At 41.0% G+C, this 25893-nt stretch overlaps 1 protein-coding gene across 2 annotated transcripts in view; it reads right to left on the bottom strand.

Annotated features, from left to right (window-relative positions):
• LOC119177325 (rab GTPase-activating protein 1) overlaps window positions 1–25893 on the bottom strand; it is a 203156-nt gene that overhangs the window by 14421 nt on the left and 162842 nt on the right. For both annotated transcript variants that reach the window (XM_037428794.2, XM_037428795.2), the window contains 6 exons: window positions 25393–25434; window positions 13362–13490; window positions 11635–11721; window positions 7354–7464; window positions 5252–5356; window positions 2025–2108 (listed from right to left, as the gene is read on the bottom strand). In XM_037428794.2, coding sequence (XP_037284691.2) covers window positions 2025–2108; window positions 5252–5356; window positions 7354–7464; window positions 11635–11721; window positions 13362–13490; window positions 25393–25434 — 558 coding nt within the window. The remainder of the gene's footprint in view (window positions 1–2024; window positions 2109–5251; window positions 5357–7353; window positions 7465–11634; window positions 11722–13361; window positions 13491–25392; window positions 25435–25893) is intronic.

The raw sequence follows: 25893 nt of genomic DNA, 5'->3' as shown, positions 1-25893 counted from the left end.
CAAAGCAAGTTCGCGTGCTGACATCGGTCCACAATAAAACTACAGTGACGGCAATGCTCTGTTACACGTCAGATGGGCATAAGCTTCGCCCATACCTCATATTTAAATGGGAGACGCTCCCGAAAGGAGTAGTTTTTTCGAGTGGTGTGATCGTGCGGGCCAGCGAGAAAAATGGGTGCGCGTTGCAATCGATGTCTTACGTTTTTTTTTTTTTTCGCGGTGGAAATCGGGTGCACGTTACAATCGAGGGCGCGGTAGAGTCGAGTAATTACGGTAGGTCGGATCGTCCCGTTATATTCTGTGAAAAAAGCAAATGAGAAATTATAATATTGAAACTCTGTTCTGAATGACATAAGCAGTTCTGATCTAAAACTTTTGCTAAAGTTGGAACCACAGAAAACTTTTTTTCATGAGCTTTCTTTTTTAAAAACTAGCTTTAACTATCCTTTCTTCTTTTACACTGCCTGTAGGAAGACAGTTTTCTGAAAAAGTGTTGAGAAAAATGTTTTTCTATATTTGACACTTTTTTTAAGTTTCTGTGTGAAATAGGAAACATGCCAAGGAGCATTAAAGTCGGCAAACTCTTATGATCTGGGCCATGTTTGTCATTCTTTCACATTTTTGTCTCTTTTACAGAAAGCATAGATGTAATTCACAGTCATGCATATTAAAACTAGAATAAAAATTTTGTCAATACTAGAACATTTATATTCTGCATAATGTTTGTCTGTGAAATTGGAAAATGTTACGGTAAGCATTAAAGAAATCCCTGCACCACACTCTTCAATTTTTTTTTTTTTTTGGCATGCTCAAAGGGTTTTCTGGAAATAAAATTTTTGGTTTAATGCACTTTGAATATTCTTACAAAACAAATAAAAAAAACAAGACAAAAATATCAAGTGTGGATTCATGTTCTATCTGTCGTAGAATTACCCTATAGCAGAAAAACTACTTGCGGCGATTTTTTCGTCCAGCAGTAAGTCTCCAGAACCAGAGAAATGCTATGTTATTACACTGAAATATTGGAAGCAAATTCAATTTCTATGATGTTTATGTATTCCAATGACCTTTTTATGTCCATTTTGTACTTTGTACTTATAAAATATAAATGCTTATTCAATTTGCAAGTGTACTAGATTGGGGAAAACAGTGAAAAATAGTGCCATCAGGGTCGGACTAATTTAAGTTAACTAAATTAGTACACCAAATATAGTTCATCATACAGTTGCACAGCTTCGTTAAGGTCCTGCAACACTTTTCGCAGTTATAGTGTCTAGCTGTGAGTGCATTAACGTATCATGAATCACATGCCGCAAAAATTTTAGGATCATTCAAGTACGAGCGAAGTTGCAGATAATTATCACACGCTTGAAGTGCTTGCTCTCTCCTTTCATGCCAGGGAGGGTGCTCAAAGCTATGCAGGTTGGGGGATGACAAGGCGGAAGAATATGTGCCCCTTCGTCAGCACACATCATGACCTTCAGCACCTTCTTTTCTTGCTTTTTTTCTTTGAATGCACGGCTTACTTTCAGAGCAATTGCAACCGCATGCGTGGTTTTGTGGTGGCATTTTATGGTGGCCATGGTAACTAAGCAGCAAAGCAGCGAAACCGCAGTGGACGAGGGTATATAGCACAGAAATTTTGGTTATAAGGCATTATTTGTAGAGAGAAAAAGGAGCCATTTCTAGCTGTCTTTGAGATTAAATAGTAAATCCAAGGCAGCGTATTCCTAGGCTGTGCATGTTCTCGGGAGCCTCAACTAACAATCTGCAGCGTTTTCTGACCACGCTCAAAAAAGTGTTTCAGGGCCCCTTTAACGTTGAAAGCAACTCATACATACAGACAACAGTATCAGGCACTAATACTGTCAAAACTTTATTTACATATGCAGGTGACTCAAAATACTTTCACTTAAAGCATTTAGCACTCCATTAGCAATCAACTCTAGAGAAAAAAAGATTGCTTTGTGCATCAGTTGACAGGGTATAAGACGGCACAATATACAAAAACAAAAAAGTCTAACCTGTTTGTACTCTGCCAGGATGGCAGTGTTGCGCACAGATTCAGTTTCGGCCCTTTGTAGCTCACGTCGGCACATCTCCTTCAGCTGTTTGAGGGAAAGAAAAAGTGACTGAGAAATGAACGACAAAGATGGATATTTTAATCTATACCTAAAGACAGGTGACATTTATTTATTTATTTTATTTACCTCCCATCCCAAGGGCATTCAAATTTACTTAGAAATCATAGTGAAGTATAAAATAATTTAGCATAATAATAATTCATCATAATATAATCTGGCAGCTGCTTTGCTAGGACTGAAATGAAGAAAAGAGCATGGCCTTCGAGCATTGTGGCTCACAATGAGTGTCACTGGGAACAGTCAAGCAGGCTAGTGGTCCAGCCTTTCCAAAACCAAGTAAAACCAAATTATTTCTTGACAAACTTGCTTTCCCCCCGTCAATTTTTTCCTATGTTTGCTAATTGAACATAGCAGTGATGAGTGTTGATGAATTAAGTATAGCATCAGAGTTGTTTACCAGCCCAAGTCTTTAATCGTTAGCAATGATTTGACCACAGCTGCATGTCAAGAAATGCAATTTCCCTTGTGGTCATACCTATACCTACATTTCAAATCCTGGGGTAGTTGTTTAAAGTTATGTTTAAATTTTGAAGTACATTATGAATAAGTCTAACAGATCTGCAGATTAACGTTGCTTGTGGAACAAGCAAACTAGAACATGGAGCCATCTTGGCAATGATATCAAAAACAGCTGTGAGCTGAACATGCTAGATCTAGATATTGTTTCCAAGTGTAAGCTTTTGTATTGACACACACAAACTTTATAACAATGATCAGTTTATACTTCCATGACAGTCTTCAGCTTTCGTCCACATACAGTCAGTGTCACAGAGGCCATCAGTTCAAGGATCATAAAAAATATGTGAGGCTTTACATCCCAAAACCATGATATTAGAGAGTTTTAGCAAGCTATGGAAACACGTTACGGAAAAGCGACAACACAGAACCGGCTGACGAGTGCGCACGCGCAACCATTGTACGCGCATACGGAAAGGAACCGTGTCGGGTTACCATAACCTGTTTCCGTAGCTTCCTAAAACTCTCTACTGTTATGAGAGACCTCGTAGTAGACGGCTACGGAAATATTGACCATCTGGTGTTCTTTAATGTGCAATGACATCTCACAGTACACGGGTCTCTACCATTTCACCTCTATCAAAATGCAACCGCTACTGCCCAAATCAAACCCACGACTTTCAGATCAGCAGCCGAGCACCTTAACCGCTGCTCCAATATGATGGATTCAGTTCAAAGATCACATTTAGTAATGTCTCTCGAGCATTCAAATGTCGTCATCATCATCATCATCATCACCATCAGCAGCAGCAGCCTGACTACGTCCACTGCAGGACAAAGGCCTCTCCCATGTTCCGCCAGCTGACCCGGTCCTGTGCTTGCTGCTGCCAATTTATACCCGCAAAGTTCTTAATCTCATCTGCCCACCTAACCTTCTGTCTCCACCTAACCAGCTTCCCTTCTCTGGGAATCCAGTTTGTTACCCTTAATGACCAGCGGTTGTCCTGTCTACGCGCTACATGCCCGTCCCATGTCTATTTCCTCTTCTTTATTTCAACTATGATATCTTTAAACCCCGTTTGTACCCTAATCCACTCTGCTCTCTTCTTGTCTCTTAAGGTTACAACTACCATTTTTCTTTCCATTGCTCGCTGCGTCGTCCTCAATTTAAGCTGAACCCTCTTTGTAAGTCTCCAAGTTTCTGCTCCACAGCTAAGTACCGGCAAGATACAGCTGTTATATACCTTCCTCTTGAGGGATAGTGGCAATCTACCTGTCATAATTTGAGAGTGCTTGCCAAATGTGCTCCACCCCATTCTTATTCTTCTAGTTACTTCAATCTCGTGGTTCGGCTCCGCGGTTATTACCTGCCCTAAGTAGACATAGTCTTTTACAACTTGAAGTGCACTATTACCTATCTCGAAGCGCTGCTCTTTTCCGAGGTTGTTGTACATTACTTTCGTTTTCTGCAGATTCATTTTAAGACCCACCTTTCTGCTCTCCTTGTTTCTCCGTTTGCAACTCCGTAATCATGAGTTGCAATTCGTCCCCTGAGTTACTCAGCAATGCAATGTCATCGGCGAAGCGCAGGTTACTAAGGTACTCTCCACTAACTCTTATCCCTAACTGTTCCCATTCTAGGCTTCTGAAAACCTCCTGTAAGCACGCGGTAAATAGCATTGGGGAGATTGTGTCCCCCTGCTTTACGCCCTTCTTCTTGAAATGTACTTGGATTGAAATGATAACCCAGTAGCATCTTGTCACGGGATGGCTCACTTCTAAGTATGACGTAATTCCACATAACCTAGTAAAACTGAATAACTAAAGTTCTTTGTTGGCGGCCTTTTTTCGCAGCAGCAGCCCTGACACAGCAAGGGTCCGGCATCACTTTTATGGAGAATCCCTAAACACAAATTTCTCTAATTGACTTGAAACATTGTTCTCTTGAAGAAGTTTGCTGGGTTGGACATTTTGAGAGTGGAGGTGGAAGAAATATAAAGTTTAATAATTTTAAGTTTTAAAAACTTTCAATCCACATTCACATTTAATCTTTCACTGCAGATTTCTGACATCTATGACACGCATAGAAGACGAAAGCAAGAGCACTTTGTTGTAGTCCTGTGTCACTAGAGTTGGCGATCTTTAAACCGCAAGGCCACCTGTCAGACTTCATCAGATGGCAAGTGGCATGGCTTACTGGAGTTGCAAGTGCGCAGTTGCTTAGTGGTTTTAAGGGGGTGCATTTCAAAGGGGTGAATCGGAGTGGTGAATGGAAACTTCACGTCCACCCACAGTGGGGAGAACCCTGATGTGAAACAAATACCAGCAGTACGCTGCACCCACACTCTGCTGATGGTTGCCCCAGCTGCCGCCCTTGTTGCCTGAATGAATGAACAGATAGATGGATGCTATGACCATTCACCTTATAATGCCTGTAGCATTTCATATAGCATATGTAGTGTATACTAAGGTAACTACGGCACCTAGAATTCTTATAACATCCCCTTCTAGCTATGCAACGTCGTGGTGCAGAAACAGTGGATTCTCGAATTGCATTCTGTGGAAGTTTCATGACCAGCATAAAAGTATTGAAGGACCCTGGTTTAACTGTGCCTTCCTGTACAGGGCTGAGTTATGGAGTTGGAACGCACCTGGCCCACTTCAGTGTCCAATCGACGCTTCTCTTCTTCAAGCTCTGCCAATGAAGCAGCAGCTGTCTGCAGTTCCTTTCCCAAGAGGTCTGCCTTATCTTCAGCCTACAAAAAATACAAACCTAGTCAATACTCTGCCCATGAGCATTACATAACATGCATTGTTGTCAATACAGTAGCAAGAACATTACAACAAAAGGAGTTTGCTTTGAATATAAGAAGTTTGTTTTTCACTGTTTCTATCATGCATTGTTGATGTTAATGTGCACCTTGAGGAATGTGATGGGAACAAACATGCCAGCAGAGCAGTGTGTGGATTGATATCCCATATTCACGGACTTGAGCACACCACTTCTGAGTTTTTCAATACTTGTTTCTTGTAAATTATTGTTGCTTTGTGAATAAATAAACAAACATTAGTCTTAACTACCTAAGTCCCACCTACATTTAGCAAACATCGGCTATACATGATGTCATACAGTTGGCTTTGTTCAGAAATTATGCATACGGGTGGAAGAGATTGAAAGGAACACAAACTCCAAACTCGTTTCCCAAATGTTCTTTTTTTTCATGCACAAATATTTCACAAAATTATTTATTAATAATTTATTGTAAACAGCTTTAATTATTACAATATCCCTATATCACCAGTTAATTTATTGCTTTTCTATTATTGATACCTAATACCTATTTCCTCACATTTCCAAATTACAGATGTGCAAGCCCACAGAAACAGTCTACAGAAGCGCAGTTTTTTTTTTTTATATCCCGGCTGTGGTGGCTGCATTTCCGATGGAGGTGGAAATGTTGTAGGCCCGTGTGCTCAGATTTGGGTGCACGTTAAAGAACCCCAGATGGTCGAAATTTCCGGAGCCCTTCACTACGGCGTCTCTCATAATCATATGGTGGTTTTGGGACGTTAAACCCCACATATCAATCAATCAATATTTTTTTTTTTCGGAATGAAATTCAGGCATGCTTTGTTGTGTACCGCTTTCATGAGACACATTATTGCTAGTATGTGGTGAAAAAAGAAGTGCAGAGCACTTTTGTTCAAGCCACGTCCATGCGATACAGGTAACTGGATGTTCAAAATTTTGCTAGCAATCAAAATTTTGCTAGCAATTATCAGTACTAAACTTGCACTCTAACAACTCATTAGAGCTTTCCAGGTCTAGTTGTCAACTTGATATGAATAAATATCCGAAAACACTAAAATTCTGGCAGCGGAAAAGTTTTCAGCACTGATGCAGCCGCCCCACTTTGTGTTGCCATTTATAAAATTCAGAAGTGTCTGACCTCTACATTGCTTTCGCCAAACACTCTATAAAAAAAAAACAGCTTTCTCGGAAGCTGGAGCCATTAAATGACACAGTATACACACAAATGCTATCAAAGAACTACTCCTCATCTGTGGCATTCTACTAATAAAAGCAAATTCATGGGGAAAAGAGACTCATTTCGGGCGTGAAAACAAAACAAAAAAAACCTGCAGTACCTTTATTTGCCAGATTATTCTGTGACTGTAGGTTGCCATTTCCACTTCAACAGCTTCTGAAACTTGTGCTGAAGAAGTTCTAGAGTCTACCTTATTTTATTCTAAAAAGCCACTTTTATTTGCCCTTTAATGAGCGCACAAAATTATTTTTATTCATTGAAATGGAGCAGCCAAGCCTGCCGGGCACCCATCGTGCCACTGGTCACTTTACAAACCTGTCCAATACATAATGCAGATTAAACATAGAGAAGACTAATGATCGATTCGAATTGCCCTGCACTTACCAAACTAGCTCATGGCAGATTGGTAAGTGGTTCGGTAAATGCCATGGAAGAACTGGCATAGCATCTCTGGTATTACCTCCCCTGACAGTGGAAGGAATACGGTGAATTTATGCTTAAAAACTTCACTATATAAAAAACAAATTGTAAAGTTGTGTACCTTATAAGCCAGCTTAGAAAGTACTCAGATCTTCATCTTAAGATGAACTAAATCTGAGTAGAAAAGCCTTATCACCAATTATCCATACCATCTGCAGATAATGCAATGAAACTGCATTCTTTTAGGCATACAATATTAACATTAAATGGAAATCATAACTTACAGCATCTAAATCCTTGCGTAGCTGAATTTTGCTTGTCACCAGCTCGTGCGCCAACTCATCATTTTCTCGTTCCAGACGCATATTGCTCTCCATAAGCCGCTGTTTCTCTTTCTAGAAAAAAAAACAAAGAAAAAGAAAATACATTGCGTGGATGCAAATTGTGTCACTGAAATGCCTGTTGCAGAAACAAGTCTGTGTTGTGGACACTGCAGTTGATTAATTGGGCAATACACCCACAGAATGCTATGAATAAAGACTGTGTTTGTGTTCAGGTGCTCAATGCACTGAAATGCAGCTCGCTGCCTTGTGTGCTCGCTAGACAGCTTTTTGAAAACTTTCTCATTACATGTACCGGACACAATCTGCAGTTTACAGAAGTTTCATCATCAAGAGGTTTAGTGAACCAATTACTAGTAACAAAAAAAAAAAAACCTGTGAGCTTTATGAGAACAATTATCCAGAGGAGCTCTCTTAGTAAAAATATATTAAGTGAAAGATACAAAACTCCAAATTGAAAATAAAATCCAAATAAAATATGCCAAATTTCAAAAAAATTAAAACCAGAAATTTTGAGGCATTTGCATGATGTATACTGCATTTTGTGCTGACTGGATTTTAAACAAACATGTGTTATGTAAAGACCAGGTTTCTTTCTCTTGTCATTTTTTTTCTTCTGATCTGTCCAGCAATAAATTACAGAAATCAGTATGACCACAACATGAACACAAGCACACTAATGCATGAAACATGAAAAAAAAAAAAAACACTTTACCAGTAAAGTGTCATATTCAACTGCGAGTATTCGTGCTACTTTTTTTCATAATAAAACAAACACTGTTTTGCTACGAGTGTGGCCGCTGCAAGTGTGTTGTAAGGTGTTCAATTGTGTTACCTTTATCCACACAGCTGTCTCATCCTGCAGTGTACAATCAATTAACAAATGATGTTTTACTTATTATCAAAATCTCAGTGTTCCAAGAACTTTGATCATTCTATTTACACAATGCCAGCACTCACTGGGAATGCCGCTGTTCATTCCATGTCTAAACATAAACGAAAGCATGAGTCACACTGTGAGCCACCTACATATAAGCAAATAGCTAAATGTTTCAACCAAAGATATGTAACTTCCAGCTAATAATCTTGCCTTGCTGGTATTTCGAAAAGGACACAATGGATGTCTTTTAATTATGTCAAACCTAGATATAATGAAGTCAGTAAAGTGTGGCAATTTACTTTGTTCTATTGCAATTTCGTAGAGCTGAAGTTCCACCTTTTATCCCAAGTATACTCGACGAAGGATTTTTTTTTACATCAAAATGCCAGAGGAGTGTTTAAATGATGGTGTGGTAAGAAAAAACGCTAATTTGAATAACATTAAAGATATAGATTTTTTTAAAGGATGACTACGACTGGACGCAGCACCGGTGTAGTCTTGACAGTGGTGTTAAATTACGCATAAAATGTAGCGAAAAGCTGGTACAATGCACTGTGGCAACAAGTGATAAACGATGTTACTGCACTTATTTTGCTGCCACAGCTTGTTGTCAAAAGTTTGGCATTGCCTAGAGTGGCACAATGGGATGTTATCATGTTCCCTGAACTGAACCACTTGCTCTACATGTAGTCTGATAAACACACAACACCTAAAAACATTACAAGCATAAAAAAAAGCATTGCTCCAAAGTTCTCTGAAAGCGAGGTGAAAATCCGAATTAGTTATGGCCACTCGATTTGGTGCCAGAGTTTTGTATTTTGTGACATCACGCCGACATACGTCCGAAGAATGTAGGAAGACCCGGTGCCTTAAAAGGAGTACTATGTCAAACCGCTTAATCACAAACCACCTGGGTAATTTTACAAAGCTAGTAGTGGTGTGGTCAGCGACTGTGAACAGCACTAAAAAAGTCAGCCTCGTAAAAGTTGTTGCTGCACTGCACTACCAAAAATAAAAGAAACTTCCATATATGGTAAAAAAAAACGCCTGTTCTGATTGCTTTTGCAAGAAACGTATCCTGTTCTTGAGAGAGTAGTCCAGAATAGCATCTTAAGGTGCGTTTACACTAGAGAGACACGACACCGATTTTGGTCTGTGGACTGTCTTTGGGAGTGTTTTTTGTGTTGTCGTTGTCCTATGTACACTGCAAAGACGCAAACAGTCCGCAGGTGGTCTTTCGAAGAGTCTGCCCGCGCCTTGCCGCTCACAGTTTTTTGTTGGCCGATTCTGTATCACATTGAAGGCACACGCACCAGCTAAACTTGCACACCTGCACCTCATTTTCAGCCCCATTGTCCCTCTCAGGCCATAGTCCCATAATTCACGGTGACGAGGGACGGGATTGGTGTACACAATAGAGAAGCAAAGAAAAGACTTCCACTGGGTGCTCAAAATGCCTATTTAGATGTGGCTTGTTAACTCCCCCAAGATTACCACCTTTGTGATTGTTTGAAGCAAAGACATAGCAAAAATTTTGCTCAGCCACCCATCTCCTGAAGACATGCCGACGACAAGTCTGCGGATGCGTTTTGCTGGTGTTTTCGGTCTCTCATCATGTTACACTACAATGACATGCTGCCTTTTGAGGCGGCGTCAGTGCCAGCCTAGTGTGACCAGGCGGTCTGGCAACTTCGTCGATGGGTGAGTCGGCGGCTGATGGTCTGCGTCTACTTCGTGTCTTCGTCAGACTCGTGTCAGTGTCGTGTCGCTCTAGCGTAAACTTGCCTTTACATGTTTAAAATATTGAAAAGGAAGCTCAGTGACATCCTCAAAGAAATGACTAATTTATTTCATTGCTTGCAAGATACTAGCCCCGTCTGCTACTTCTGCTTCCTGAATGACCGTGATCACAAGCAAGATGAGTCAAAGCCCATTAAGCGCTAGACCTTGTAGGCTACTCATCCTTGTCACGTAACACACAGGGATAACGAAAAGACCACATCGGGTGCTGATGCAAGGCACGGGTGGCACAAAATTTGAAATTCTAGATCAGTTGTAAGTGCTCAATACGGTGCGCTAAGGTACCTTTATGCACGTTCTTGGTCTAGAGGCGAGAAAAATTAGCAATCAGGTTTACGATTGACCCCCAGCAGTTGCTTTGCTGTTGAGGCTCTTCTGTCACATGGAACACAATTTTGAAAATGCCTTCACAAAGACCCTGTGCAATTAAACTATTTTACTACTACAGTACTAGCAGGTTTTAATTTACTGCCTTGCTCTTTCTTCAAAGTAGCAGTGAAACTTCAATGTAGAACTGAAATCACGAATAAACATAGTTCACTATATTGAGGTTACGAGATACTATGTTCTCTGGGCATGACGTTACAAAACGCCACCTCCTTATATGAAGAATAGCATTATACTGAAGCTTGTTATGTCGATGTTTAACCGTGGTATTGTGTTTTCGTGAAATTGATGCACTTCAGTGCATCAACCCTTCTCTTGGTACACGCTGCAGAATAAAACAGAGATGACAAAAAGGGCGGAGAGATGTCATTTCCGTTATCCTCTCAGTAGTGTACCAAGATCATGAATCGCCAGCTCGCTGATTGTCCACTCCTATAAATCACTCAGGCAGATGCCAAAAAAGTGGCATTTGCCAATTTAAGTGGACAAAGGAGAAATGTAAACAAAAAATAAAACATGTTTGCAGCAAAGTGACTGAGCTGCTTTTTCTAGCTGTTGAATATAGCATATATTTAATGTAGTAGCATAAATGTACTTGAACAGAATTATCCCACAAAATGGTGTACCTAACTTATATTTCTCCCATTTCGATGGAGGCGAAATGGTAGAGGTCTGTGTACTGTGCGGTGTCGGTGCACGTTAAAGAACGCCAGATCGTTGAAATACCCGGAGCCCTCCACTACGGCGTCTCTCATAATCATTCCATGGTTTTGGGATTTAAAACCCCACTTATTAAAAAAAGTTCTCTGATATTTCGCTTACAGTGATTTTTGTGCAAGAAGTACCTTCAGAGCTGTTGAAGGTTGGATGACAATGACGACTACAATGAAGGTCAAGAAAGAACACATCCTCTTAATAACCGCTTGCACTGTCTAGGTACATTTTGCTGGTGAATATTTTTATTTGTCCTATACGAGCCCTTCTAAAGGATGGAATAGTGTGAAAAACTCTTGTGGTATGTATGACACAGAAAAGGCTATCTCCACCGAAGTTGTCGAATGATTTAAATCAAGAATGTGTATCCCCACTTTCAGGTTTTTCTCTAGTTATGAGAAGTGCATCATGAGATGTAAAATCCAATAACCCACACTAATTACCTGCAGCACCTGCACAGGATCCTCCATCTGACATTGTTGCTCTTTGTGCAGTTGGTACTCACGCTCGTATCGTTTCAACTTCTTCACCTGCAAGTAAAGATAACACACTAAATTTGTATATGCAATATTAAACTTTCTTTAAAAGTTTTCTTTAATTTTCAATTTATTAGTTACATAAGCATTAAGTACATAACACTTCTATACAGATGAACGTCCCCCAGTATGACTACTGTTCCTCCATACGAGTTGCTTTTCAGCTTTCAACGAACACACTTTATTCATAATGCAACCTTTCTGTCATGACTTTAGGGCAGTTACAAGTCCTTGCAATTGCTGTTTAGTGCTTCAAAATGGGGAGTTCACGGGCTTGTTAGCACAAAGACATACTGTATAGCACACAGTATGAAAATAGGACAGAAATTAAGGGCCAAAAATCGGAGTGAGGAAATATTCAAACTTTTGAAGATTTTTTTGGATGTTGTTTGCTATTCAATTTGATTCGCACTAAAATTTTACTATTCGAAGTATTTGAACCTTCCAAAGACAAATACAGTCAACATTCGACTGACAAAGGCCCCTTCACATTTTTTTTTAATATGCTTCACCCCATCACACTCCCGTATTGTGGCGAAGCTGCCTTTTAAACTTAGCTGCAGTACAAATGACTTTGGCTCATAAAGAACGCTGGTTCCAACATTCAGCTGATAGACTCAGCAGATCAGAGGGCTCAAATAATGCCATTTTGTACCTGACATTTGGGCAAAAAGTCTGAAAAGTTAGACGCCGAAAATTTTCAGCACCCTAAATTACAAATGTTCTTATATGGTGACGTCTGTGAGGCAGACTGGGAACTCCGAATAAGGGAGTGCGGCCTTGTCAGCCAAATCAGTTGGGCCTCCACAGAAGTAAGTTGAAGGAGAGGAGAGGTGGAGAAAATAGTCTTCTCATTTCATGTTCAAAGTGTTGCGACACCACACTAGTTGCACCAAATTATGTAAATTAATACAGTTCAACTTCTGTGTTGCCTCATCCTTGACAAAACTAGGAAACACCATCCCATCAGCACTTCACCAACCAAGCCAAAATAAACACTTCTATGTTGCTATCTTACATTAATGTGCTTAGAAACCCTCTGCAACCTTTTTTCTGTACTTTCACTTCCTTTCGTTATAAAAATATTACACAAATATTCGACAACTATACAAAAAATTTACGACCCGTTTTGCACTCAACTTCAGTATTCGTATTCACTTCGCACCCGAAATATCGCTATTTGCACAGCTCTAGTAAAATAGACACACGCTTTGACTTTCAAGAAAAGCTTATTCTCGCATGCTTTTTATTTTTTTCTATTCCTATATATTTCACACCCACTCAAATAAGCCTTTGCTGGAAGTTGGCTCCTGTGTCCTACGTACCATCGATTTCTGTGCCATTTTCATATTGTATACAGCAGTACGCAGCTCAGTGTTTTTCGTAATACTACATTAGATCCACAAAGGTGCATATATTGTAAAAAGTATTTTATTTTGTATGATTTCCCCTGATAAACTTAGACATAAATGGAAAAAAAAAGAAAAAAAAAAACCTCTCGCTACACACGACTGCATCAGCAACAGCTCCAGTATATCAGCTACAGCAGATCAAAAGCCTTTCAAACTTCAGGCACTAGTTAATATTTAGTGCTTCTCCATAAATTTTTAGCAAGTCAACTTGTAGCTATTCACCTTTATGCCAACAGCTGTCTTAAGAAGCAATCTTGCAGCCTCTTCGGAGCGATATTTTTTGGGGACAGCAACTCGAAAGTGTTTCAGCACTCCTTCAAAGTCCAATGCCAGTAGGTCTCGGCATGACAACTGCATTAAAAATACAATGTGACAGATTAATAAGAACACAAGAAAAGCAGGAGTCAGCATTCAGACGCACCAAGGAGGCCTCTGTAGAAGCTTTTGGGAGAGCAGAAGCCATGAACAAATAATTTCCTTGAAAATTGGTGTGGTGACATGAAACCACACATTCTACACCCAGGAACCTCGTCTAGACTGTGAGAACACTGCACTTCAAGTGAGTTTTATGTTATCAGCTTGAGACCACAGGGTAGAGGTTATTTTGCCTGAGGATGCATCGCATAGACAGACAACTGCTGTTACTGCTGTTTTACCCATGCAAAGAGAACAGCCACTGAGTTCAGCGAGAGGCCCAGAGTACAGATAAGACCTTTCTTCACTATGCAGCTTGACAACTGCTGAGGATTGCCTGGATAAGAGTGGAACTGATAATGGCTGCCCCCAAAGCCCTCACACTGTGAGAGGTATGGTAAGTGGCAGCCCGCCCTTTTGGCTGTACGTGCTGAAAGGCAGCAGTCTTGAAATTGCTCCTTTTATTTTTTTTTGTTAAAGGATGAAACCCAATTCTGACCTGCTTCTGCTCTGGTCATATATGCAAGGGTTGTACACTAATATAATTCAAATTGAAATTCGTTTATTATTCTTATGCAAAAATGTTCATACAGAAAAATATACAGATGTTATTTATTAATAATGTTATTGTTTACTAATGATTTTTTAAATATATTCGAAAGGATGTCTATTTCTGGTAAATCTTGAAGTCCCATAATACCACATTGCATTACAACTGTTTTGTTTTTAGATACCTAGAAACATAGAAATAAAACAGTTTGTATATGAATGCATCTGGATCAGGTAATGTGTTTCTGCCTTCCCTGTAACTCCACTGTAAACGGTCTAATAACGTGCTGCTCCTGAGTGGTAAATTAGGTACTAGTTGATAATTTTTTGGAAGACATTACAAAAGCAGCTAGTCATTTCTCTCAGTATATAACTTGTGTCCGAGGGAGAGTTTTAACCCCTTCCATTTCATGGGTGAACTCATCCACATGTTCCCAGTAAAAATGACCAAGGCTGAGCTCAGCTGATTGGTGGTACTTCTCGCAATACATAGATGAGCTGGCTTCATTTCGGTCATGATGAAAGTTATAGCGCAAACTGGAAAGAAAGAACGAACAAATGAGGACAAGTGTTAACTTCAACTGAGTTTATTATGCAGATAATGAAAAAGATATAAGCAACAATGCTGAAAGTAGCACTTGTCATGGTCTGTTCCATCTTCATTGTTTCTAATTTTGTGCTATAACTCTTGTCATGATTTCCTAACTTGCCCAAGCCACCAGGATTCATCTTGGTGCTTTGCCATATTCTGGTAGGTGTCAGTACACATATCACTGGGCAGTCAAAGCAGGAGCGAGTTAACTTAAAGTGCCGGAGTGAGAAATTAGGGGACCCTAAAGCTTCGACTTTAGCAGTTGAACGCAATAGCAAAATCCTGTTCCTAGTGCGTACTTCAAACACTTAGTGCATGAAACCTTTTTGAATTTGCTATGCACCCACTATGTGGCCTTAAGGAAAGATGCTACTTGAAGACACTTTTTTTTCTTTAATATTCACCCTGGAGCAATTAAACTTGCGCTGTTTATAGAACTTTTTATGCTAATTTTAAATATATAGTTAGTTTTCTTGCAAGTTGCACACTTTTACTGTAATTACTCAAATCTAACGCGCACCATTTTTCCGGTTAAGCGAGTTCATAAATCGCATGCACGTTAGAATCGAGTACGAACAAAAAAATTACGGTCAATCTATTGCCATCGGCAAATCCAAAATGGCCGCCCCCTATGTGCCCCGTCATGGCGCGTCGGCCATTTCTGCCTATGTGTTTCCCATGTGCGGCACTTCGTACGAGCGCTGAGGAGTTCGTCATCTAATAGTGCATTAGCATCGACAGCGTGGAAGGGCCGACTCCAAAAACCCGAGTGCACCACGATGCCGCTTTCAAAAGAAAAGTCATCGCGTGTACAGAAACGGACGGAAATCGGGCCGCATCGCGGTCGTTCGGAGTTCCCGAAACGTGCGTGCGGGACCGGGGGAAACAAAAGCAGAAGATTGTCGACAGCAAAGCTTCACCCAAAGGCTTCAGTGGACCACAGAAGGGTCGGTTTCCGCTAATTAAAGAGCTGCTCGGCGAGTATGTGCTTGAGCAGCGAGCGGCCCAGCGGCCTGTGATGACAGAACTGCTCCAAGTGCGGGCTATGCAATTAGTCTTAGAAAAAGGTCTAATGCAGAGCCATTTTAAAGCAAGCAGGTGCTGGCAAACTAACTTTATGAAGAGGAAAGGCTTTTCCCTCCGAAGGGGAACATGCATATGCGAAAACTTTTGCGGAGGAGTACGATGAAAAGCACAGTTTTCAGAGGTTCGTCCTAAACTTGGCGCGCAACAACGGCTACCTGCTTGGGCAAATCGGGAATGCCGATCAGACGCCTCTTTCCTTCGACATGCCTGGCACCACAACCGTCGAGAAGAAGGAGGCGAAGCAAGTTCGCGTGCTGACATCGGTCCACGGTAAAACTACAGCGACGGCAATGCTCTGTTACACGTCAGATGGGCACAAGCTTCGCCCGTACCTCATATTTAAATGGAAGACGCTCCCGAAAGGAGTCGTTTTTTTTTTTTAAGTGGTGTGATCGTGCGGGCCAGCGAGAAAAATGGGTGCGCGTTGCAATCGATGTCTTACGTTTTTTTTTTTTTTCCGCGGTGGAAATCGGGTGCGCATTACAATCGAGGGCGCGGTAGAATTGAGTAAATACGGTAGTTCTGCAACATGACAAAGTGGAAAACTGAAGCCTTTTGCCCCCCCCCCCCCCCCTCCTTTCATAACTTAATGTCAATAATTTTTCACCATTGATACTTCATGTTTCAAACAAAGTGTACAATCCAAATAACTAATTAAGAAGTCCATACAAAATATGTACTAGACGTGAAAAAGTTTTACGCGGGAAGTTCATATTTCTTCTACCCTAGTAAATGTTTACATATTTTTTTTAAATTATATAAAAAGAATATTGAAACTCAAACAAGATAATTGTATTTCTCGTACTTTAAAAAAATTGGGCAAAATTTCATGCCGATCAGAGTAGCTAAAGTACCAAAAAAAAAGGAGGGCACATTAAAAACTGGCAAAATTTGTGTGTTGAGAAAAACAACTTTTCAAGTGAAAATTGCATGTTTATTTATCAAAATTCTCATTAAATGCAAAGAAATTTATACACAAGAAAGAACAATCCTCCTTGTAGCGGAAACTGCCATTAAGATGTGCCAGCACCATAGGTTTGGCAGTCGCAGCTCTTTTGAGCTGACTCCTCGACGAGAAATTTTTTCTTCAGTGCACGTCGACGAGCCCTTGCTTCTCCTGTTAGTTTTTCCTGTTAGTTTTTGAGACATTTTTGGCTGGCGCGTGCTGTCCCATGATATGCCAAGAGCGACCAGATCATGAGGTGGGATCACGCCAAGCTCTTGCAGAACACGTTCAAAACTGGAGTGTCCTCAATTAAACTAGAGAACAGCCATAGCAGTGGCCATCTCCACAACATGTCTTGCGGCAAATCGTGTCTTTGGACAGAGAAGCCAAATTTTGCTGCTTAGTGACTTCGCTGCATTCTGAGTTTTGCCCTGAATACAGCGGGTCAGTAGCTTCTCGGTTAGACTCTTGTAATAGGGGAAAATTGCCTTTCCCTGGGCTTTGGTGATCAGGGGTGTGTGAGTCGATGCTGGTTTGCCCAAGGCTTTAGCACGCTTGTGCTTGTACCAGGATTCTGGTCCATCTGGGCAGAGTTCGTGGGTGTTTGCATCATCTGTTGAGTGACAATGAAAATAGGAAGTGCAAAGCATCTGGTGCATGGCTTTATTGCTGCCCCTGTTGCTTGTGATGCCCACTTGATAGTAGGTTTGCAGCTTCTGTATCACAATATCTTTTAGCTTCTTTCTCCCCTCTTGGCAGTGGCTCTTCGAGTTTGCGAAGAGCGTATCGAGGCGTTTAGCTACGTGATTTGTGCAGTCTTCTTTTTCAAGAGTAACAGCATCACAATATGCCTTCGCTTTAAAAACTGCCGTGTACGCTTTTGAGTCGCTGTCAGTGAGAAATTTAGTGAATCGCGATGGTGCGTCATAAGTTTTGCTCCTTTGCCGAATGTCCACTGCAGCTTCTGCTTCCATCGCATGGGCTGAGCAGTCAACATTTCGCTCGCAGGCAGGGCCATGAAATGCTTGCCAAACTTATTCCTCTTCATCTGGCACAGCCTTGTGCCTACTGCAAGCTAGGCAGAAGTTTGACAGGACTTCGAAACCCAAACAAAGTTCAGTGTCGAGGAACACAACAGTTCTGATGCCATTGTGACTCTTGTGGCTGAGTTTATGCCACGTACCATCATACATAATGGCAATGTCGTCGTCCCCCAACTTCCTCCACTGTTAGCTTTCTCGACCTCGCAAGATTGCGCCAATGACATCCATTGCCGCATCACAGACTTTCCCGCTGATTGCAGTAAATGATTTATGGAGCATTGACTTTGGCAAGCCAACTATTGCCGCAAATCGGACCAGCTGCTCGTAGCCCATGCCTATGGAGCGTGCCACCACAACAGCTTTCACATTTAAAATGTAGCTATCGCGTGAGAACCTGCTGTCGTATGGTCTTCTCACGGTCAGTCCGTCACCCGCCGCACTCACGCTGGCCTCCCCACTCGAAGCTACTCGCTGCAAAGTATGTGTCACCGAAAGAATAGTTTCGGGGCACTCACTATTATGGCAGTGCAGTTCCACGAATGATGCAAGTCCCTTCTGCTTGTCGGCCGGTTCCTGGACACGTAATCCCAAACGGCAACAGGCCGGACACATTGCACCGCGCACAAGCATGTTGAGTGCTGTCATATCAGCAATCAACAAAGACTCGTTGTCCTGTGATTTTTCTTCGTCTTCGAAGAGTCACACCTTTTTCTGGGAGGCACTCACATATTCAAATGCCGTGGCAAACTCATTCTATGCATCGGCGTCACTGCCACTACACTTTGCGTCAGCAAACGATCTTTTCATGGTTTGAGTGTTTGGCTTTGATTTGTGCCGGCTTCCTCGAAATTTGTGCGCCGAGTGAAACTTCACAGGCCAGTGACTGCGCTTCCTATGGCTTTTTTCATCCATAGCAAATAAACACTCGATAAAAGCATTGTTCAGCTGCGCAGCTCGACGAAACACAGATCCTGCAAGTAGGCTTCACAGCATACACAGGCACGCAGCAGCCAATGGTGGCCCTCAATCCATACCAGGTGATTTAAAAGCCAGTCGCAGCGCTCGAAAAATGCGGCAAACGCGTGCTTTTCTTCATTATTTCTTGCGCTACAGCAGCACAAGAAACCGTTGTTATTTGATGAGTGAGGCTCAGCTCTTCGCCTCCTGCAGTCGACAATAGCGAGCGGCGGTGCATTATCAGCGGCAAAATGCTTGAAGATGACACACTTTCGGCTTTTTGACAGCCACTTTGTGCACTTTAGACGCAATTTTAAAACATTTCCAATTGAGTCTCGACATGACAACTTACATAACAACTTTTTTGTTTTCAGAACAATAGAGCTACTAATCTTAACAAAACAGCTGAAAACAAAAAATCGATAATGTTTCAAAAACACGCGTTTTTTGCCACGCATCTCCCTTTAAGAAAATAGGCGCAGTAGCATGTGTGCCTTTTGTAGCGGAGTACCGGCTTTCAACCACGGAGCCATTGTGATAATTACGTATTCTCACTCCCGTTGGCAATGGACGCTTGTATCACGCATTTTTACTGCAATATTTCATGTTACTTGTATACAAGACGCATGTGTTTGTGAAGCATAAAAGCTACTTTCACTGCATTTCCCAGCAGAGGAAGTTCTTCTGACTGTTTTCACAAGCAGAGGCGTGGCCGTGTGGTAGAACATCCGCTTGCCACGCAAACAACCCGGGTTCAATTCCCACTTGGACCCAAACAACCCTGGTTCAGTCCCCACTTTGCTCCAGGATTTGTCATTACTTATTTATTTTATTTGCATCATTCTCGGTTTTTCGGTCATGCATAAGATAATAATTTTTTGCTCACAACGTATGATGCCGACATCGACGCCGGAATTCCCGCGAAATGAGCTCTTTAATGCTATCGGGTTATTATACATTGTAAAGAAGGGTGAACATTTAAAATATATATCCATTTTTCATCAGAGTTAGAGATTACAATGTGAGAGAAGTTAGAGGTTGGAATTATGATTGTTTGCTTTAGCAGAAAGGAAAAGAAGGGCTCTAACACTTTTCAAGCACGGTCAGAAAATGCTGCTGATTGGTAGTTGAGAAGCCTGAGAATGCCTGAGCCAGACATTACAGTACAGCATGTGACCTGAAATTTACAACTAATTCTCAGTGTCAGTCAAATATTGCTCGTTCTCTCAACAAATGATGCCATACATATGTATGACAGAGCCATAGACCTAAAGCCCATGGCTATGGGCTGATTTGAGTGTTGTGAGCTGCATAGTTACAGCATTGCCGCGAAATGGCACAATGTGCCCCTGAGCATACTTGCGATCCCATTGCAATTAAGCATTGTGTGTTTGCAGAGGGCAGAAAAAAGGTAGAAGTGCTCATGCCATGACGCACATGTGAAATAACTTCGGCCTGCGCTGTCTCTCCCTGCTTAGTTTCCAACGCGATCATTGGGATGAGAGAAGAATGAAAACACAGCGTGTGAGAAATTCCTCTAGCTCCATTCATAGTTGACAGATTCTGAAAATTTTTGCGGCAGTCGATTTTAGAAGCAACAGACTCCTTTAATGAACCATTCGATGATTACTGATAAAGTGTCGCAGGGCCCTTACAATGAGAGGGGAGTCAATGGAGTTCTCACCAGTACATTTCCTTTTGTGTTAAGTAGCACTTAAATTAGCCCATATGTGATACAGCTCGGTCCTAGCACAGAGTTGATATAAGAAGTAAAAGTAGTGTGGAGCTCTACAATGTTTAGTGGGTTTTTATACGCTTGAGACAACTTGCATATGCGCTCAAGCGGGGAAACAACAGACAATGAAGCTAAGGAAGGTATAGGGATCTTATTTATGGGTCCTAAACGTGGTGTAGTAATTATGACATAAACGAAAAGGAATGGGCAGTTTGTCCAGCTCTATTAGGGCAAGAGTAACTGCTTGTACATTTGCTTAGCACTGTCTACAGAAGCATTTGGCCTTGCTCGGCTGGATATGTACTGCAATAAGATCAGGTCGAGCACTGGCCGAGAGCACCGAGTATCGTCATCATAGCCTCCGTTTGCCAGGATCATGTCGGTATAGGTGCCAATTTTTAACTGAAGCACATCATAAAGTGCACTTGGCGTCGTCCCAACTATGAAGAGTAATAAACATTGCGTGAGTATAGTGTTTTAGTGATTAAGGTATAAACGAAGTTTTGCATTGTTGTTGGGTGCCTAATGTCACCCTGTTGCTTATCGGTTATACGAGGAGCTTTAATTGTGCTTGAGATAACCTTTTATCGTATGATCCTGGTCCCACGACGTTGCTGTCTAGTAAATTCTGACACTTCGATACTTAATTGTCCCTCAAAAAGAACAGAACATCGCAATGACACAGAGGTGATAACAATTGAGTTGCTGTGTGCAATTCTAACATTGTGCGAAATTTATACAGATACACCCATTTTCTTAGATTTGGGTTCGCTTAAAAGAACCCAGATTGCTAAAATTAATCCAGACGGCATGCTTCACATACTTCGTATAATTTCACGCAGAATGTCATCTTTAATTTTACATTATCTTGAGCACTTTTGTGACATTATGATAGTCTGAAGGAAAGAGCGGAAACACATTCACATGAAAAAAAAATGATCTATCAAATAATTGAACTTTTGTTGCATCATGGTGTTGCAGATAATCAATATAAGAAGGCTGAATTGTTACCTTTTTATACCGTTATAGGAGTAAGAACAAGTGCACTCACGTGCTGTCAATCACTTAGCTTACCTGAATAAAATTATCAACCTTTCTATGTTTATTTCATGCAGAACTGATTTGATTAATAAGGGGGGTCCAGTGGAGGGCTCCGGAAATTTTTACCGCCTGGGGTTCTTCAACATACACCAAAATCTCAGCACACAGGCCTACAGCATATTCGTCTCCATCGAAAATGCAGCCACCGCAGTCGGGATTTGATCCCACGACCTGTGGGTCAGCACTTGAGTACTTTAGCCATTAGACCACTGCGGCGGGACTTCATGAAGAACTGAATTAAAGAAAAATGCGAATGTGCCATCACGATATTTTTGGGCTCATGACCCAAGTATATCGGATTTATTTATTCCTTTTTTTTCTGGTATCCAAGACCAGTGTACATAAAGAATGAATTCAGTCCCACTACAGCAGTGCGTAGTAGATGCGACACAAGCTCAACACTCAAATAAAAATACGAGGAACATGGCAGCTCAGTGCGAAAACGTAGCAGTGAAGTGCGAACATCCCTTTTATTGGTAGATTGAATTTCTATCACAAGTAATAGTAACATTCAGCGAGTTTTATGCATCCGTTTGGCAATGGACCACATATACAGGGTGCCACAGGTAACTTTAGCTAGAGTTTCTTTTAAAATGTGAGGACACACACGATTACGTGACCAAATGCATGTTGCTCACCGTTGCCTGGAGTAAGTCAAACTATTTTTTGTGTTATAAATACCATTTAATTAGATCTGTTTAATTAACAAAAATTTGAAGAAAAGAAGATGGATGAAAAATTTCAATGAGGAAATTATAGATCGGTTTTCAGAACGTCCGATTAGACAATTTTGAACTTTATATCTGTTAGGTATATTAGTTTTTTTCTTCTAATTACAAAGGCCCGCAAAATAAAAAAAATACCACGTGGCAGGCAAACCTGCTCGCACACCAGTGCGCACAATGATTCTAGTGGTATGTAACGTTCCGCGTACGAACGACCATAGCATTTTCCCATTGTGCTGTCTCGACAGGGCCGCAACAATGGTTGTGGTTTTACGATGAACACGTTTAGCTATCGGTCACAAAAACGATAACCACTGTGACTGCCTATCACTGTCATGAACTGGTGCGAGAGAAGTGTATCGTTCATATGCAGAACATTAGGGAGCACTAGAATCATAGTGCGCACTGGTGCGCAAGCGGGTTTGTCACGTGGTATTTTTTTGTACTTCGTGGACATCTGTAATTAGCAAAAAATAGGCAGCTGGCGGTGTATCCACACCGCCAGCCGCTTATCCACACTAGCGTGGCGAGGGTGCTGCATCCTGTAGCTCCATCTCGGGGCGAATACCTTCATTGGCTTCACTCTCTGTCAGTATCATTATGTTGTGTCTAACAATAAACAGAGCCCTTACTCAATCACCTTTTTTTTTGTCCCTCTCCAACAGTTCCTTATGCCTTTGTTGTTCCCATGTAAAGCTAGGTTCCCTTAACACTTGTCTGAACCCCTGTACATGCACAACTGGAAGCATAGGTTTCCCTTAATATATAAGCTTGAATCTATAAATTTGGCAACTACAAAAGGGGAACTTGCTCAAACATAATTTACAGTATTTTCATTGAATATAACATGTGTGGAACTGTTTTTTTAAGGTTGGTTCATCAAGGTAAGCAGTTTATCAGTGTTCTAATCTCTGATGGTGACGATCAGCAATTGAGAAAAAGAAGGTGACCAATGCACACGTGGCTATTCTTCGTGGCAATGGCAGCTAGCCTCCACGATGTTTACTAGTCTACTAATATATTCCAAAGAAAGCACATAATGCTAACTGAAGCAACCTACAAAAATTATGAAGAGACAGAAGGAACTGGTGAGCAATGAAAACAGATTGGAATGAAGACCAAAGAGGGGGGTAGGAAAACCAATTGCCGATTTTCCCTGGGTGGGTTAGCCCAGGAAGCTACCTAAATCCAAGTCCAATGTGTGGTGTTATCTGCACTGGGGGCCCTTGAAAAAGTCCAAATGCCAGGCATACGGTCAAATACCAGTTTTCCTGGATAAACCTCGGTCGTGCATAGAAGATGTCAAACCTCCCCCCTAGCTCAGTTTCATAGTGACGCTACTGCCTTTAAACTGCTTTTGCAGGCCCCCCCCCCCCCCCCCTCGTGGATTAGCAAGTAAAAAGGTTGCAGTTTCTTTCATAATAAATGTGATGGTTGTCCCGACATCAAGCACAGTCAGCCTTGCACAATTTATGCAGTATCAGTGACAGTAAACATCAGCATAGTATGTGCACAAGAAATCGCATTTCGAGTAGAAAACTTCTGTCAGTGATGCCTCCGGTGGAAATGCATCAGCTTAAGTGATACTCTTCAGTGGCAGACATGCACCAAGACAATTCTTTCCACATTTTTTTTTTATCCTGCCTTTCACTTCTTGCTTACTGGCTTTATGCAAAGTTTTTTTCCCATCAGTGCTCGTGTAGAGACATATTGCAGAGCCTGATGCCAGTCAATCCATTCAACGAGTGCTGAAGAGGCCAGGTGAACTACTGTATAGGCCCAGTATTTTTCACTGCACCACTGAGAGGCGGTGAAAGGTAAATATCACTTGCAGTTTCCGAGTTCACAGTTTGGATCCTTATCGGACATTTACTTTTTCTTTTTTTGGAAAACATTCCTGCAAAGTGCACTTCGGTATTCTAGCAACTGACACTGGTGGATATCAAAATGACTCAGAGTAAGCCCATAATTACTTTGCTGCAAGTACTGTCAAAGTTTATCACACTTTAGATTGATATTTTGGCCATAATGGCAATTTATAACACCAAGATAGCCTATACTCTATCTGAAAAAGAAGAAAAAAAGCACAGAAACTGAGTTTATTCATGCCATGCTGCTGCTGAAGAATGTTTGCTGCAGCAGTAGGCATGCATGTCATATCCCTGGTGGCATCTAATCATCCCCTGAAAAATATCTGAACATATTATGTTACACAAGGTTCAAAATTGGTTTTACTTTTTTTCTGTATTTTCTCAAAAACCTGAATATTGTACTCTTTGCAAACGTTTGGAAGCAGTTTCTGAGTAATTGGAGCACCTACAATAGTAAATCTTGTTGCATTACTGAGCTACACGAGTACAGCCCACAAGGGCAGAAGCACATTTTTGTAATTCAGTTAGAATGTCTTTTATTGTTGATTCATTGAACTAATTAGCCACATTTTGGATAGAAATTTCAATATGCTGTACAATCGTTAACAGTTGTAATATCAAGAAACTATTTCAACCCTTGTGAAGCTTATCTTTTCTAGTACCTAGCTATGAGCTCAAAGCAAGGTTTCAATGAGTAGTAGTTGCTCCATTGTTACCTGAAATAATAGTAATTAATTTTGATTAACCTTAGAACTAATAGGCGTATCTTAAAATAATTGCATATTTAGAATCAGCAAAAAAACAACTAGAGAAAACTGTGCAGTTTCATCAAGTCTGGCAAAGAAAAAATCTTCGTGACTTTTAAAAAAAACTCTTCCCCTAAGTGATACTCTTTAGTGGTAGACATGCAGAGAGACAATTCTCTCCACTTTTTTTATCCTGCCTTTCTCTTCTCACCTATTGGCTTTATGCAATGTTTTTCCCATTAGTACTTCTGTGTAAATAAACTGTAGAGCCTTATGCCAGTCAATCCATTTGACAAGTATGGAAGAGGCCAGGTGCACTACTGTATAGGGCCAGTATTTTTTACTGCCCCATTGAGAGTGGGTGAAAGGTTATTCTCACTTGCAGCTTGTGAGTTCAGAGTTTGGATCCTTATAGAACATTTCTCCATTTATGAACGATTACATCTTCATGCGTTGCAAGTAGACAAAAGACTACAAGTGGTACTCACCGTCAGGAGTGCAACTGCTACTTGGAACAGTGTGTCATGGCCCTAGGATAGAACAGATCGAATTCAGCACTGAAGCTTAACACAGATGCAGCATTTTCATTGGTCCCATAGGACCACAGTGAACATATAAACTGAGAAAATGGCTTATCCAGAAAAATTAGACAGAATGAGAGAATCAAAATCTGCTGCAAGTGAACAGAAATCGCTAAGTTAAATAGCCACAAGTCACTAGCAAAATTATGACACCATGAGATAGTAATGGGGTCCACATGTCTTTTACATGTTGAAATCTTCGATCTAGTTATGCTGAACAGAAGCCTCAAACTATGCCAAGATGCACCATCATTTTCATTTCTTCTTAAAAGGCTGCACCTTTTATATTTTAACTAAACACAAGGCCTTAATCTTGCTCTTCAAAAGCAACAGTCTTCCTACTCAGAATAAAAACTATGGCCACTGGCCACTTCTTTTTTTTTTTTTTTTCAGATATTCTATGAACAT

Source organism: Rhipicephalus microplus, chromosome X (genome assembly GCF_043290135.1).
Source record: "Rhipicephalus microplus isolate Deutch F79 chromosome X, USDA_Rmic, whole genome shotgun sequence".
In the NCBI taxonomy this organism is placed as follows: Eukaryota; Metazoa; Arthropoda; class Arachnida; order Ixodida; family Ixodidae; genus Rhipicephalus; species Rhipicephalus microplus.
This window is presented reverse-complemented; position numbering and strand designations above follow the sequence as displayed.